Source organism: Brachyhypopomus gauderio, unplaced genomic scaffold (genome assembly GCF_052324685.1).
Source record: "Brachyhypopomus gauderio isolate BG-103 unplaced genomic scaffold, BGAUD_0.2 sc46, whole genome shotgun sequence".
Classification (NCBI taxonomy): Eukaryota; Metazoa; Chordata; class Actinopteri; order Gymnotiformes; family Hypopomidae; genus Brachyhypopomus; species Brachyhypopomus gauderio.
The window spans coordinates 372,093-387,500 of NW_027506872.1; the positions used below are offsets into that span (position 1 = coordinate 372,093).

A 15,408-nucleotide genomic window follows, 5' to 3' on the forward strand; every position below is an offset into this window, starting at 1 on the left:
CACCTTCAGTCTACATATTGGGCTAGTAGATGTATTGTAGCATACTGGATAAATGTACATAACCGCCTCTTAACCGACTTTCTGTGATCTAACACCCACTGTGTCCCCAGGCAACCTGTGTGTGTGTGTGTGTGTGTGTGTGTGTGTGTGTGCCCTTCATCTCTACCTGTCTCTCCCCATCTCTACCTGTCTCTCCCCATCTCTACCTGTCTCTCCCCATCTCTACCTGTCTGTCCCCATCTTTACCTGTCTCTCCCCATCTCTACCTGTCTCTCCCCATCTCTACCTGTCTCTCCCCATCTCTACCTGTCTCTCCCCATCTCTACCTGTCTGTCTCCATCTCTACCTGTCTCTCCCCATCTCTACCTGTCTCTCCCCATCTCTACCTGTTTGTCCCCATCTCTACCTGTCTCTCCCCATCTCTACCTGTCTCTCCCCATCTCTACCTGTCTGTCTCCATCTCTACCTGTCTGTCTCCATCTCTACCTGTCTCTCCCCATCTCTACCTGTCTCTCCCCATCTCTACCTGTCTGTCTCCATCTCTACCTGTCTCTCCCTATCTCTACCTGTCTCTCCCCATCTCTACCTGTTTGTCCCCATCTCTACCTGTCTCTCCCCATCTCTACCTGTTTGTCCCCATCTCTACCTGTCTGTCTCCATCTCTACCTGTCTCTCCCCATCTCTACCTGTCTGTCCCCATCTTTACCTGTCTGTCCCCATCTCTACCTGTCTGTCTCTCCCTGCTGCACTAGCTACTTCAACAGCTACAAGCTAATAGATAGATGTGATTAACCCAAGACATGTCTGAGATCTTTTTGAGAAATGAGTTCTCTGCACAAGAGAAGTGTCATGTCCCCAAGAGATGTTTCGTCTGCCTGAGAGACGTTTCGTCCCAACAAACATCTTTAGTAGTCACATTTTCAGTTGATTTACAGTTTTTCCCAGTCAGTTTGGTTCATTTCTCACATCATGCTTTACATTGGCATCACAACTAGTGCATTTCTCAAAACAGTTAGTGCAAACAGCAAAACTCAATGAAATACCGGCAAAATCACGTACTTCACTCAAAATTCTTTGTTTTTGCCCCAAAATCAAATATTTAGGTCAGTTGATTTGTCAGTGCCATCAGAATATCTAGTCTGTGTGCCATTGCCTATGAACAAGGCAGTCAAAATACTTAGTCATGTTGTCAGTGCAACTATATGTCACAGTCATTGTAGACTGTATATTCTGATGGAAACTAGCTAAGCTTTTGATTTCAAGAACGCTGCACATTCTGTGGTATATCAAATACATGGTACACACATACACACTTAGATGGAACACAAAGTTACACATGACTGTATGTGGGAGACTGATAGCAAGAAATTGGACTGGAATCAAATTTGTACAGCAATATTGTTTGACGGTATTGTTCGCACTGCAATTTGTTGACAAAAACACTGACTGAAATTCAGAAAAGACAGACAACTGACTGGAAAAACTGCAAAATTAGAATCTTATTCTACACATTCAAAACAACCTGAGCACATACAGCCTCCTCTTGCTGTGTGAAAATTGAACCTCTGCTACCATTATGAGCTAGTCTTGATATCCTATATGGTATAAGAATGCAAAAATGCAAAAAAAAAAAAAGAATAACATGTCAGAAAGTGTCAATGTGCAGCATTACAGCAGAGAGCACATTTCTGAATACATGCATGTTTACATAGTACATACATGTTTTCTCTATGAAATGTTTGAACGATTGAAGACACAGTTGATCTTCCAATATTCGGCTGCACCCAGCAACCAGCTTCAGCCATTGTGAGACCATGACTTACATGTAAAACATGGTCCACAATTGTTGTCCTTACTGTATTTCACTGTTTTGTCCCCTCAGCCTTACATCACACAGTCTTACCCATCTACACCATATAGTCTTACCCCTCTACACCATACAGTCTTACTCCTCTTATTGGCTGTTCACCCTATACATGGCCTTGTCTTTCCATTATGAGACTTTGTGATACTGCCGTGTTTAGCGTCTATAAATGTTTGCCAATTACAGTAAAGGTTCATGAGACGCACCTCTGACCTGTGGTTGAGACCATTGGTTGATCTAAGCCTTCACCAATTCCCTTTCTTACTGTAACTGAATGTTCACTTGAAAACAATGTAATCAAATTAGGATAAATTACCAAAATGTAACACAAAAATTAACTAAATAAATGTAAAATGATGCCGTAGAGATTATGACAACATGTTCAGCACTTTTGCATATAATGACCTAGGCGATGACCTAAAGACTAAATGTTTGGGAGGGTAAGACAATTCAACAGCCAATCCATACAACACATTTTGATAAACATGACATAAGCAACACATAATGTAAAAAACAACAGACAACTGTCCATGTCCATTTGCAATATGTACAAATGCATTTGGAAAATGTTAAACACAAGGAGAAATTCAATTATGATGTGCACAAGTGACAAGGAGATGTGGAGACTGAATGAACTGTTTTGAGAATTTCAATTCTGATCTGAGAAATGAACCAAACCGACTGAGAAAAACTGTAACTGACTGGATGCTTGAGGCCAGATGTGTTGCTGAAAACTGTGTTTAGAGCTTTGTGGGTAAAATACAATGGTGAATAGTTTAACCTTATCACCCCTTAATTTAAGGATTGCCACCTTAAGGGCTGTGACCAGGTGCTGGTGACATCATTAGTACGTGGTGCTGGTGACATCATTAGTACGTGGTGCTGGTGACGTCATGAGGTGCTGGTGACATCATTGGCTTGTGGTGCTGGTGACATCATGAGGTGCTGGTGACATCATTGGCTTGTGGTGCTGGTGACATAATGAGGTGCTGGTGACATCATGAGGTGCTGATGACATCATGGGGTGCTGGTCTCTTATGCAGTGCTGTATTCTTTCCATCGCTAAAGCCCGGTTCACACTACATGATTTTAGGCTGGTTTTTCAGTCGCCGACTGATCGGCGACAGAAACTGTGGTCGGAGGCAAATCGGCGATCACTCGTCGCTCGCTCAGTCGTGTAGTGTGAACTGCTGAAAGACGCTCGCCGAGCCGTCGCCGACTGGTCGCCGACTCGTCGCAGACGACCGGCAGATATCTAGCATGTTTAATATCTAGCCCAGTCGGCAACTGAGCGTCGGTAGCAGCGTCTAGCTACAGCCAATGGGAACAGCGTCTAGCTACAGCCAATGGGAACAGCGTCTAGCTACAGCCAATGGGAACAGCGTCTAGCTACAGCCAATGGGAACAGCGTCTAGCTACAGCCAATGGGAACAGCGTCTAGCTACAGCCAATGGGAACAGCGTCTAGCTACAGCCAATGGGAACGCGGAGAGAGAACCGCGGCACCGCTGAATATATCTCTAAAGAATGTAAAAAAACTTTCAAGAATGCTTTCAAAGCAGTAACCCAGCAAACACACAAAATCCTCACCTTTCTTACAACTTTACTGCAACACTGTGTTTAAGTTATTGTGACAGCACTGGAGAAATAGTGCGATTGACTATATCTATGTTCACTGCAACGGAGAGATGAAATAATTCTGGCAACTTGGGACTATGGAGTGTTTAAACGGTAAAAAAAATAACGATAATGTGGAGTACATGTACATAGTTTTTTTTCTCTTCTACGTGGTGTTGCTGGTTCTCGCGAGTGTTTCGTTTTCATGTTCTCGTGTTTTTGGACGGCAGCCAGATGAGTCGGCGATTCCCCAGTCATGTAATTCGTGAGCCCACGTCGCCGATCAGTCATGTAGTGTGAAAGCCACAACAACTAAAGACTCGCGATTACAGCACAACCAGTCGTGTAGTGTGAACGGCACAAAAACCTGACGACTGAAAAGTCGTGTAGTGTGAACCAGGCTTAAGGAGTTTTGTAACAGTCAACATGATAATCTGTCATATGTGAAGTAACTCGGTTATTACAGTTTTTGACGAATTCTAAAATGTGTTTGTCCAATCTGTAGTCACATTTTCAAAACTCTAAACACATTGAACACAACATCAGTCTTCAGAATGACAGAATGCTACATTGTCCCATCACAAATGTCCTCATGTTTCCTCCCACCTGTTCCCTTTCTGCTTCTGGAACCAGTTGTTGGTAGAGTCGGGGGGGGGGGGGGGGGGGGGGGGGTGTTAGCAGGGGTGTAAATGGACACAAATATATCGCAACTATATCAGTTTTCAGTGGCTATACTATTATACTATTTTACTATACTGTTATGGCACAAAATGCAGTCATTTTACATGTTTTTATAATGCTTAAATTTTCTATACAAACAAGGTTATCCAATAACATAATTCTGGATCATTTTTGCCTTATTTACAATTGCTTGCACACAGCATGTCAACAATGAAAACCTAAGGTTCAAAACCTTAAGTACTGTATAAAATGCAAAGTTCTGCAAAAACAAAGGCAGCTGAAAAGCTATTACTGTAATACATATTTTTTGCACATATAGATAAATGAAATAAACTGAAGTACAGTAATGTACCGGGTCAGAGAGGAGCAAATATAACAATTTGTCCTGCAATCTCAAGTGCTGGTTTGGTCCTTGGTCCCTATAACAGTGACCTCCTTCTTTTGTTTTTGAATGAACTCTACCAACAACTGGTTCCAGAAGCAGAAAGGGAACAGGTGGGAGGAAATATGAGGACATTTGTGATGGGACAATGGGGGGTGGGGGGTTGGGGGGGGGAATGTAAGCGGGGGTGTAAATGGACACAAATATATCGCAACTATATTATATCGCAATCGATTGCCAAGTATAAACGCCTCAGGAGCGATTTCGATTGGAGGATCGTGCTCTCTGTCTGAGATTTTTAATTACTAATTTTTTTTTGCTGATGCTGGTCCAGCGTGTCACGTGCCAGTGATTATACCTCCACGTGCCAACGGTGGCCCGCGTGCCATAGGTTGCCGACCCCTGGTGTAGACAGTATGTTGCCAAAAATGCACACATTTGAAAAAAAAGTCCAAATGAAGCAGATTACAGTAAAAATGAACTGACTAAGAAAACAACAGATGTTACTGTAAAATGTCTGTTGTTTGCTGGGAGAGAGTAAAATATTACATGTAATACTGTTTCTGTATTGCCATCAAATGTTAGTTTTTTTACAGTGGTTGTGCAGTGATTGACTATGTTCATCTTGATTAGAGAATCTGTGCTAGTGTTTGAAAGAATGATTGGATACTGAACCAGGTTTGCTGTGTTTTAACAAAGTTGGTGTATGAAGAGAAAACTTTGTTTGCGTTGTAAAATGCAGAGTTGTTATTTAGTTAAGAAAATGCGCTTTTGAACACAATATTACAGTTTTTTTCAACTGTTTACACACTAAATCTTTTCCACAGCCAACACCCCCCAGCCCATACCCTCACCACAGCCAACACCCTCCAATCCATACCTTCACCACAGCCAACACCCCCCAGCCCATACCTTCACCACAGCCAACACCCCCCAGCCCATACCCTCACCACAGCCAACACCCCCCAACCCATACCCTCACCACAGTCAACACCCCCATACCCTCACCACAATCAACACCCCCCCCATACCCTCACCACAGCCAACACCCCCCAACCCATACCCTCACCACAGACAACACCCCCCCATACCCTCACCACAGCCAACACCCCCCAATCCATACCCTCACAACAGCCAACACCCCCCCATACCCTCACCACAGCCAACACCCCAGCCCATACCCTCACCACAGCCAACACCCCCCCATACCCTCACCACAGCCAACACCCCCATACCCTCACCACAGCCAACACCCCCATACCCTCACCACAGCCAACACCCCCCAGCCCATACCCTCACCACAGCCAACACCCCCCAATCTATACCCTCACCACAGCCAACACCCCCCAGCCCATATCCTCACCACAGCCAACACCCCCAGCCCATACCCTCACCACAGCCAACACCCCCCAATCCATACCCTCACCACAGCCAACACCCCCCATACCCTCACCACAGCCAACACCCCCCAGCCCATACCCTCACCACAGCCAACACCCCCCAATCCATACCCTCACCACAGCCAACACCCCCCAGCCCATACCCTCACCACAGCCAACACCTCCCATACCCTCACCACAGCCAACACCCCCCCATACCCTCACCACAGCCAACACCCCCCAGCCCATACCCTCACCACAGCCAACACCCCTTAGCCCATACCCTCACCACAGCCAACACCCCTCAGCCCATACCCTCACCACAGCCAACACCCCCCAGCCCATACTCTCACCACAGCCAACACCCCCCCATACCCTCACCACAGCCAACACCCCCCAGCCCATACCCTCACCACAGCCAACACCTCCCCATACCCTCACCACAGCCAACACCCCCAGCCCATACCCTCACCACAGCCAACACCCCCCCATACCCTCACCACAGGCAACACCCCTTAGCCCATACCCTCACCACAGCCAACACCCCCCAGCCCATACCCTCACCACAGCCAACACCCCCCAACCCATACCCTCACCACAGCCAACACCCCCCAGCCCATACGTTTACCACAGCCAACACCCCTTAGCCCATACCCTCACCACAGCCAACACCCCCCAGCCCATACCCTCACCACAGCCAACACCCCCCAGCCCATACCCTCACCACAGCCAACACCTCCCCATACCCTCACCACAGCCAACACCCCCAGCCCATACCCTCACCACAGCCAACACCCCCCCATACCCTCACCACAGGCAACACCCCTTAGCCCATACCCTCACCACATTCAACACCCCCCCATACCCTCACCACAGCCAACACCCCCCAGCCCATACCCTCACCACAGCCAACACCCCCCATACCCTCACCACAGCCAACACCCCCCAGCCCATACCCTTACCACAGCCAACACCCCTTAGCCCATACCCTCACCACAGCCAACACCCCCCAGCCCATACCCTCACCACAGCCAACACCTCCCCATACCCTCACCACAGCCAACACCCCCAGCCCATACCCTCACCACAGCCAACACCCCCCCCATACCCTCACCACAGGCAACACCCCTTAGCCCATACCCTCACCACAGTCAACACCCCCAGCCCATACCCTCACCACAGCCAACACCTCCCCATACCCTCACCACAGCCAACACCCCCAGCCCATACCCTCACCACAGGCAACACCCCTTAGCCCATACCCTCACCACAGTCAACACCCCCCCCATACCCTCACCACAGCCAACACCCCCAGCCCATACCCTCACCACAGTCAACACCCCCCAGCTTTTTCAGACATGTGTTTGGTGTCTGTCCAACTTCATGTGGTGGTTGGATTTTTTTTTCTGCACTGTACAAATATTATATTAACAACAGCAAATTATTTGGAAAAAATAAATATTTTGGGTTTGAAAACTGTTTATGTGTGTTCTCTTCTCTCTGCACTTTTGTATAACATAGAATCCCATGAATGAAAGAAGAGCTTTAGGTTTTGATCAACAGTGTGTACATGATGAATCCAAAATGTCATATTATGACAAAGGTGTTGGCAATGTGATGTCAGTGCTTGCTTTTGAGATGTGTTTATGGCATTTTGAATGTTGTGTGTCATTTTGCTGGAAATTTGAGACATTTTGCATTTTGTGTGAGCAATTGTGAGTTTTGTGTGTAGAGTTTTGAAAAATAGACACAGATCTTGGAAAATGTGTGTAAACAGTTGAAAAAAACGAACTATTTGACTATTTGTATGAGGTCAATGTGTTGCTGTATTTAGAGTTTTGACAATGTATCACAAGTATTGGGAAACGCATGTTAACAAAACTGTAAGATCTTGTAACCCAACAGGGTTAGGACAAAAGGTTTAGGTCTAAATGATTAGGGTTAAAGGGTTAGGATTAAATGTTAAGTCTCAAGGTTTGGATTAAAGGCCATAGGCACATGAGGTAAAGATGGCTGAGGTAGGCCTAAAGACGGCTGAGGTAAAGATGGCTGCTGAAATCATAAGTGAATGTAAAGTGGTCAAAATGCCAAGGCCTGATTACTTTAAACGAGCAAGACTGTGAAGACAGTCAGACAGAAACTGTGTTTAAATGTCAAACGATTCTTTCAGTACATCGTTTCTGTTTATTGAGTTACGTCTTAAGGTCAGCAGCCATAGTATCGAATGTGCGTGTGTGTGTGTGTTAATGTGTGTGTGTGTGTGTGTGTGTTAATATGTGTGTGTGTGTGTGTGTGTTAATGTGTGTGTGTGGGTGTGTGTGTGTGTTAATATGCGTGTGTGTGTTAATGTGTGTGTGTGTGTTAATGTGTGTGTGTTCATGTGCGTGTGTGTGTGTTAATGTGTGTGTGTGTGTGTGTGTGTGTGTGTCAGAGATGGTGACTCGAGTTTGGGACTCAGACTCAAGTCGCACTTAAGTCGCATATACAGTGACTTCAGACTCGACTTAGACTTGCATTCAAAAGACTTCAGACTCGACTTAGACTCGTGATTTGAGACTCGTGAAAAATCTTTTATTTGTGATGTTCTTTTGTGTTTCATTTGACAATCTCTTCTCCGCCTATCTGTATGCTTTTCACTTCCCGCTGACATAACGTTTTCGGCGCGCGGACCCTCACGCCAGTCGTGACGCGTCAAGTATAAACCGAGCTTTACGTGACACAAATGCGCGCTGCAAACCATCGCGATCCTGGCAGCGCCGGTGGGGACGCTCGCGTCTGTTCCAACATTCATAATAAGATTTGGGTACAAAAACTTCGCACAAGTAGCAAATAGGGCTGCCATAATTAGTCGACGAGTCACGATTATGTCGACTATTAAAATAATCGACGACTAATTTAATAGTCGATGCGTCGTTTTTTTTTCTGCTGCGTCTGCCTTTCTGTCCTTGACGCACATGCACAGTAGTGGAAACCAGGGTAGACTGGTATAATATATACAGACTGGTATAATGGCTACCCGGAACTCAAAAGTGTTGGATAATTTTCCGTAGCCGGGTTCCGAAACGCGTGTGTAGTATCTGCAAGGCAGAACTTTCCTTCCACGGCAGCACAACTGCAATGTACGAGCACCTGACATGTTGTGGCTGATTGTGACAATGATGAAGAGGGACCGTCATCTCTGTCATCTAAACTGCTAGTTAGCTGCTAAAGTTACCATAAACAGTGCGTTAACTTTGTTGTACTTACTTATCGTAGTAGCTGTAAATGTTAACATTAGTGATGGCGATTTGTTTCATTAGCCTTAGCACGCATTCGTGTGTTTTCTGTAACGTCAGTGAGACCAAAACTTTATTTTTGTGAATAATTCCTTAGTTTCAGGCAGAGTTGTATAGTAACGAAGTAGAACTACTTCGCTACTGTACTTAAGTACTAAAATGCTGTATCTGTACTTTACTGGAGTATTATTTTTTTCTCCTACTTCCACTTTTACTTCACTACATATTTTCCATCAGTTTAATACTTTTACTCCGATATATTTTTTACGTGCTGTATAGTTACTCGTTACAATTATATACATGTTAGCTGGCGCTGTCACCGGGTCAAGCGATCAGGCTGTCTTATGAAAACTGCGCATGCTCCGGTTGCGTCTCGTTAACTCTGCTGCTGCCTTCACTGAACACTTGAGCTTCGTAATCTAGGTTCACTTAACACACTGTTACTGCGGCAAGGGTCCGCGCGGCAAAAATGACGCAATCGCGGTGGCTCTGCCCATGCGCGTTAACCACGCGCACAGTCGCGTCGCGAGGTCGTGCACCTCTCGATTTTTGTGCGTGTGAAGTTACAAGGTGGAATTCATGCACTTGTACGGAACTTTGAAGGTCCATTTTCAGTATTTTCCAGCACCTTCAGCTTCATTTACATATTTATACAAATACACATATATTCGAAATTATTCCAAATAATTCGCTTTTTATCTCATTAAAAGAGATGGTACCATGTTTGGTAACAGCAGAAGAGCGCAGTAAGCACTGGTTAGGTTAGATATCTTAGCTAACTAACCTAATTATGTTCATAGCGTGCTGCAGAATTCACTTAACATTAGCTGGCAATAAAGGCGACGTGCTGACTAATCATGTGCCCATTTTATAGTGTAGTGTTTTTATAGGGTAAGGGCATTTATTGGGGGTAAACGCAGGGCAGTAAGCTCACCCTTAGAATCCAACGGATGGATTTTACGTCCAAAATACACCTCGTTTTCTCAGCTAAATTATGGCGAATTTGTACTTTTGCGTCAAACCTACAACGTAGCGGGACATAGGTTATCTGTTTTTTGTGTACGAAGTGTTAACACCAGTTTTTTAAGTACATACAGAACACTTGTATTTGTGATCTTTGACATCTTTGATTTGTAAGTGATATATAAAAACAATTGATAATCAAACTTTGATGGCTTTCTTTAATTAATTCAAAACACAATACTTGTACTTTTTACTTTCAGTACTTGAGTAATAAATTTTAAACTAAACTACTTGCAATACTCAAGTACAAAAAATGCTGAATACTTCTGTACTTCTACTTAAGTAAAGTTTTTAAAGAACACTTCAACTTCTACTCAAGTAAATGTTTTGATAGAGTACTTGTACTTTTACTCAAGTATGGGTCTCGAATACTTTATACAACACTGGTTTCAGGTACCTACTTAATTTGATTTAAATGTAGCTATGTTTGATGCCAGAGACAAATGAAAGAAAGAAAAACCTAAAAAAAATAATTTCTTTATTAATGTATTTATTTTTGCATTGTTTACTTATTTTAATAATTGTTTGTTGCAACAAGCTGCATATTTCATTAAAGGTTTAATGAACTGTTACCGCCCGGTCTAGGTCAGATGGTAACAGAAAATAAATGATGGAGTGATTGGAGGACAAATATGCAAGATGTTACAAGCATGAGCTTGGCACCAACTGACTTCAGGTAGGCCACGCTGAAAACGGGAAAAGAAAACCAAACTACAAAACAAACAGCGGCCTACCAGGGGGGTATTCCAAGAAGCGGGTTAAGCGAGAAAACCCGGGTAAGTTAACTCAGAGTTCACGGAAACTCGAGGTTTTCCGTTCCAGAAACCGAGCTTAGAGAGAACCGGAGTCAGTTACTATAGCAACTTATGCTCTGAAGCTAACCTGCTCGCTGGCAGGTTAACTTGGACCTGACCCAGAGTTACAAACACGTCATCATGACGTGTCTTTTCCTCGAAGATCATGTGGATATTGAAACTCAGTTTATTCGCTGAGTTCTTCGTCGGGAACGCCTTATAAAACCCCGAATAGACATAGGCCTACTATCATTTTCGGATTATTTTTTTAATGAACGTTCTCGTTTTCAGCACAATCCATTACTTACATCAATAACTTTATTATTATAATAACATTTCTAATATTACACATCGCGGATCAGCCCTAAATTCTCTCCAGATTGTTATATATCGGTCTTCGTTTTTTGCTAGTGGAAGTTTTCTTTATAGTGTAGGAGATGCGGAATCTGTCAGCAAAGCTACTGTATGTCGGTCTGTCTGAAAACTATGTCCGGCATTAAAATGACTAGTGCCCGGTTTTGTGGTGTTTCCTGGGCTTAAGCCAGTTATGTACATCAAAGAGAAATTCCACAGCATCATTGGTTTGTCTTTAATTCACACGGACAATAAAGAAATTAAGCAAAGGAGAGGCAATATATAACGAACTTCATTCCATTTACATTTTAAGGATTTCCTAGAGTGATTGGCTGTATTGATGGAACCTACATATGCTACCTATTCCAGCACCATTAGAACATGAAAATTCATCCATAGCATTAATGTACAGGTACTAACCTTTATAATCCTTAATGAATACTTATCTTTAATGGTAACAAAAATAACGTAGCTATTGTAACTGACCGTTCTTCCCATCAAGATCATATGTGATGCTTCCCACCTCGTCACAAATGTTGAAGCCAGATGGCCAGGATCCGTGTATGATTCCACACTGTACAACAAATCTGAACAGAGTAGGCCTGCGGTAGTTTTGCTAGTTGTTCACATGCAGTGTAATAGTTAAATCATTGCAAACCCTAGTGTGATTATAGGACATGACGGCCTCCTTCATGGAGACAGAGGGTATCCCTGCCTGTCCTATAGGCCTACCTTATGACTCCCTATTCAGATCCTGCACCTGGACCACAGTCCCGCTACAATCAGGCCCACAGCAAAACCAGGGCAAGAATTTAAATGACCCTAGGAATCCTCGAGGCCAGGTTCCAGTGCCTGAAGGGGCTCAGAGTAACCCCTGATAGGGCGTGCCACATAATAATGGCATATGTGGTATTACACAACATTGCAACCATCCAGGAAGAGCGACAGCCTACCATCTCTGACATGCCCACAGACGAGGAACCTTACATGCATGTGGGTGACAACAGAGATGGTGGAGTTGTCAGAGACTCCATCTGCAATCACTGCTTTCCACATTAAATCATGCACCACCACCCACCCCACCATCCACCCTGTAACCTTTTAATATACATTACAGTCAAATTCACTGTTATGTTTCATTATTTCATTTTTCCTGTAAATAAATATATTTTATAATATATTTTAAGAATAAGATATAGTTATGTACAGCCATACCACTTTGTACAATATTCTTATACTTCATTTTTATCTGATGCCATGTGTGTTTCACACCACTCAGATTAGACCTGGAATTAGTAAGTGTTCAATAAAAAAATATTTAAAAACTCAATACAGTATTATAAAGGTGGAGAAAATAATAATATAATCGCACCCTTCTGCTAAATATAAAAATATCATTTTCACTCACACATTAACTCTGTTGGCAATTTTTTGACATGCTGACTGCCTTTCTCTAGCAGCTACCGCAGTATTACATTTACGTTTAATAATATCTAAATATTCTGCATACGCAGTCATTAATACTTCACGCTACAGTGGTGTGAAATACGATGTTCGGCTGATTTTCACGTTTAAGTCCATGATAAATCCTATTTATCTGCGTTCCATTAAGAATGCCTTTCATAGTTACGCGTGAACGCGCTTCTGTCTGGGTCGACCTACTCAGAGTTGAGCGACCCTGATTACTTTAACGCCGATCTGCCGTTTTGGAACCGAAAACTCTGAGTATGTCAGATCGGGGTAAGACAACTCCGAGTTCAGGGTTAAGTTTAGAGTTTGTTAACCTCGCTTCTTGGAATACCCCCCTGGTGCCAAGCATCTTCTTTAAATCATAACTAACAACAACACCAAAAATAAGAGAGAACACTACATAACTAACATACAACTACACAAAGACAAAGACACAGTCCACCACATACAGAAACAGGGGCAGTCTAACAACACCGGTTAGCTGAAGTATATCAAAATCATCCCAAACAGGGAGAACAAACGAGGAGAGCCTGCCACTCTCTCCTGCCGTCCACACTTCCAGGAAGCCTTTTGTAGCTGTGGACACGTCAGGCACCGCCCAGAATCATGTGAGAACAGCACAATCACACAGCAACAACTCATCACGCTTCCGTAAGAGAACAGTACTATGTGTACAGTAATACCTCATCACGCTCCCGTAAGAGAACAGTACTATATGTACAGTAATACCAGAGGTGGGACCAAGTCAGTGTTTTGCAAGTCTCAAGTAAGTCCAAGTCTTTATACCTCAAGTCCCGAGTCAAGTCTCAAGCAAAGACACTCAAGTCAAGTCAAGTCTCGAGTCAAGACAGGCATCAGTCAAGTCAAGTCCCAAGTCTGAAACTTGGAATTTCAAGTCCTTTCGAGTCTTTTTTTTTTTTTTTTACCAATGTTGCAGGTATATTTTAAATGTAAATAATAGACGTGTTCTTTTTAAAATCTGTATTCTCCTCAAATCTTGATAAAACGTGTGCAACTGAAAACACGAAGTATTAAAAAAAATTAAAATTACACCTCTTTATTGCACAGTTCAATTTGTTAAACTTAGTTGCAAAAATATTCATACTTTAAACTACAATTTTCCAGAAATAAATATTCTGTGAAAAAGTCATAAGTAGAACTCCATGTTCAAATAAAAAGTGCTGATATTTTCACAGTACAATACAAAGAACCATAACAGCATTTTCCCTCTCTTCTCTTATCTGGTTTATTGGAGAACATGTGTGAGTGACACAAGACAAACAAATATAAGAACTGAACAATTAACAGGAATCTGCAACTTTAGACATTTCAGTAAACTATTCTGCATTGCATTTCCTGGCCAAAAGTCTGTATGTCATTTGTGCACGATGAATGATGTCCCCATAGCTGAAAACTCGCTCCACTTTTGTCAATATATTTTTTTCTCGACGTAGATGTCTTCAAATACACAATCCATGCTGAGATAGAACTGGATATTATGATGGTGACAGAGAGAGGCTCTCTTCCCCGAGTTCAGATACAGAACCCAGGGTTGCCAACTCTCACGCATTGAGCGTGAGACACACGCATTGAGCGTGAGACACACGCATTTGACCGTCTTCACACGCTCTCACGCCACACGTCCGATTTCTCACGCCGGAAAAAAATCTAGTTTATTTACCTCTGATCCACATCTATGATTCAATGAGTTACTAGTTCGCTCTGGCACCAACCCCTGGCGATCGATCGATCGCGATATAATACTTAATTTGTGTCCATTTTACACCCCGCCCGGTAAAAACTTACGTTCGCCAACCCCCCATTTGATTGGTTGTGCTGCAGCTCATGCACACACACGTACAGACATAGGCGGAGCCAAAGCAGGGGCCGGGGTGGCACTGGACCCCCCTGAATTCTGATTGGCCACCCCAAGTGCCCCCCCAGATGACTGACATGTCACCGCATCGCACATCTTGTTGAGAGCCTGTTGCGTTTTGTAATCGGTAATAATACTCAATGCTCAATTTCATTTAAAACATGCAAGCAGCAGGCACGACGGAGAATTTTTTTCAAACGAACGTGTTGTGGCGAATTCCGAGTTCCCTCGTTTGCACACGCATAAAGACGCTACAGATGATATTCCGGAGTTACAGTGATTATAACTTAGTTCACTGAGCACTCTAGTTTTGTCCTAACTAGATATTTAGACATAATACTGCTGTAATACTGCGATGTCGTGGTCCGAGGTGAACTTCGGTATAGCCAGTGTGTATTTTATTTAAAATAATTAACACCCTTGAGCCAGTGTGGCTTTGGACATAGATAATGCAGTTTGCTGTGATGGATAATTAAAACCTAGCTCTTATTTATGTATAGAAACATAAATCGACAATATAATCTGTAGCGTCTTTATGCGGATAAACGAGGGTTGTCGGAATGCCCCACAACACCGGCTGACAGTAAAAAGTGTCGCACGTGAAATGCTACAGGCACCGTTCAGAAACTGATCAGGGGTGAGTTTCCCAAAACGTTCTTAGCGCTAAGTAACTTCGTAACCTCGTACATTTCAT

The 15,408-nt window shown here is 43.5% G+C and overlaps 1 protein-coding gene across 4 annotated transcripts in view; it reads left to right on the plus strand.

The window, feature by feature from the left end:
* The window catches only part of rab27b (RAB27B, member RAS oncogene family), a 66,864-nt gene that overhangs the window by 36,409 nt on the left and 15,047 nt on the right, over positions 1-15,408 (plus strand). For 2 of the 4 annotated variants that reach the window (XM_076986363.1, XM_076986365.1), the window contains exons 2-3: positions 10,806-10,896; positions 13,349-13,446. The exons of the other annotated variants lie outside the window; for them this stretch is intronic. Coding sequence is in view for 1 of the 2 variants with exons in the window: in XM_076986365.1 (XP_076842480.1) it covers positions 13,445-13,446 (2 nt within the window). In the remaining variant the exon portion in view is untranslated. The remainder of the gene's footprint in view (positions 1-10,805; positions 10,897-13,348; positions 13,447-15,408) is intronic. 4 annotated transcript variants of the gene reach the window in all.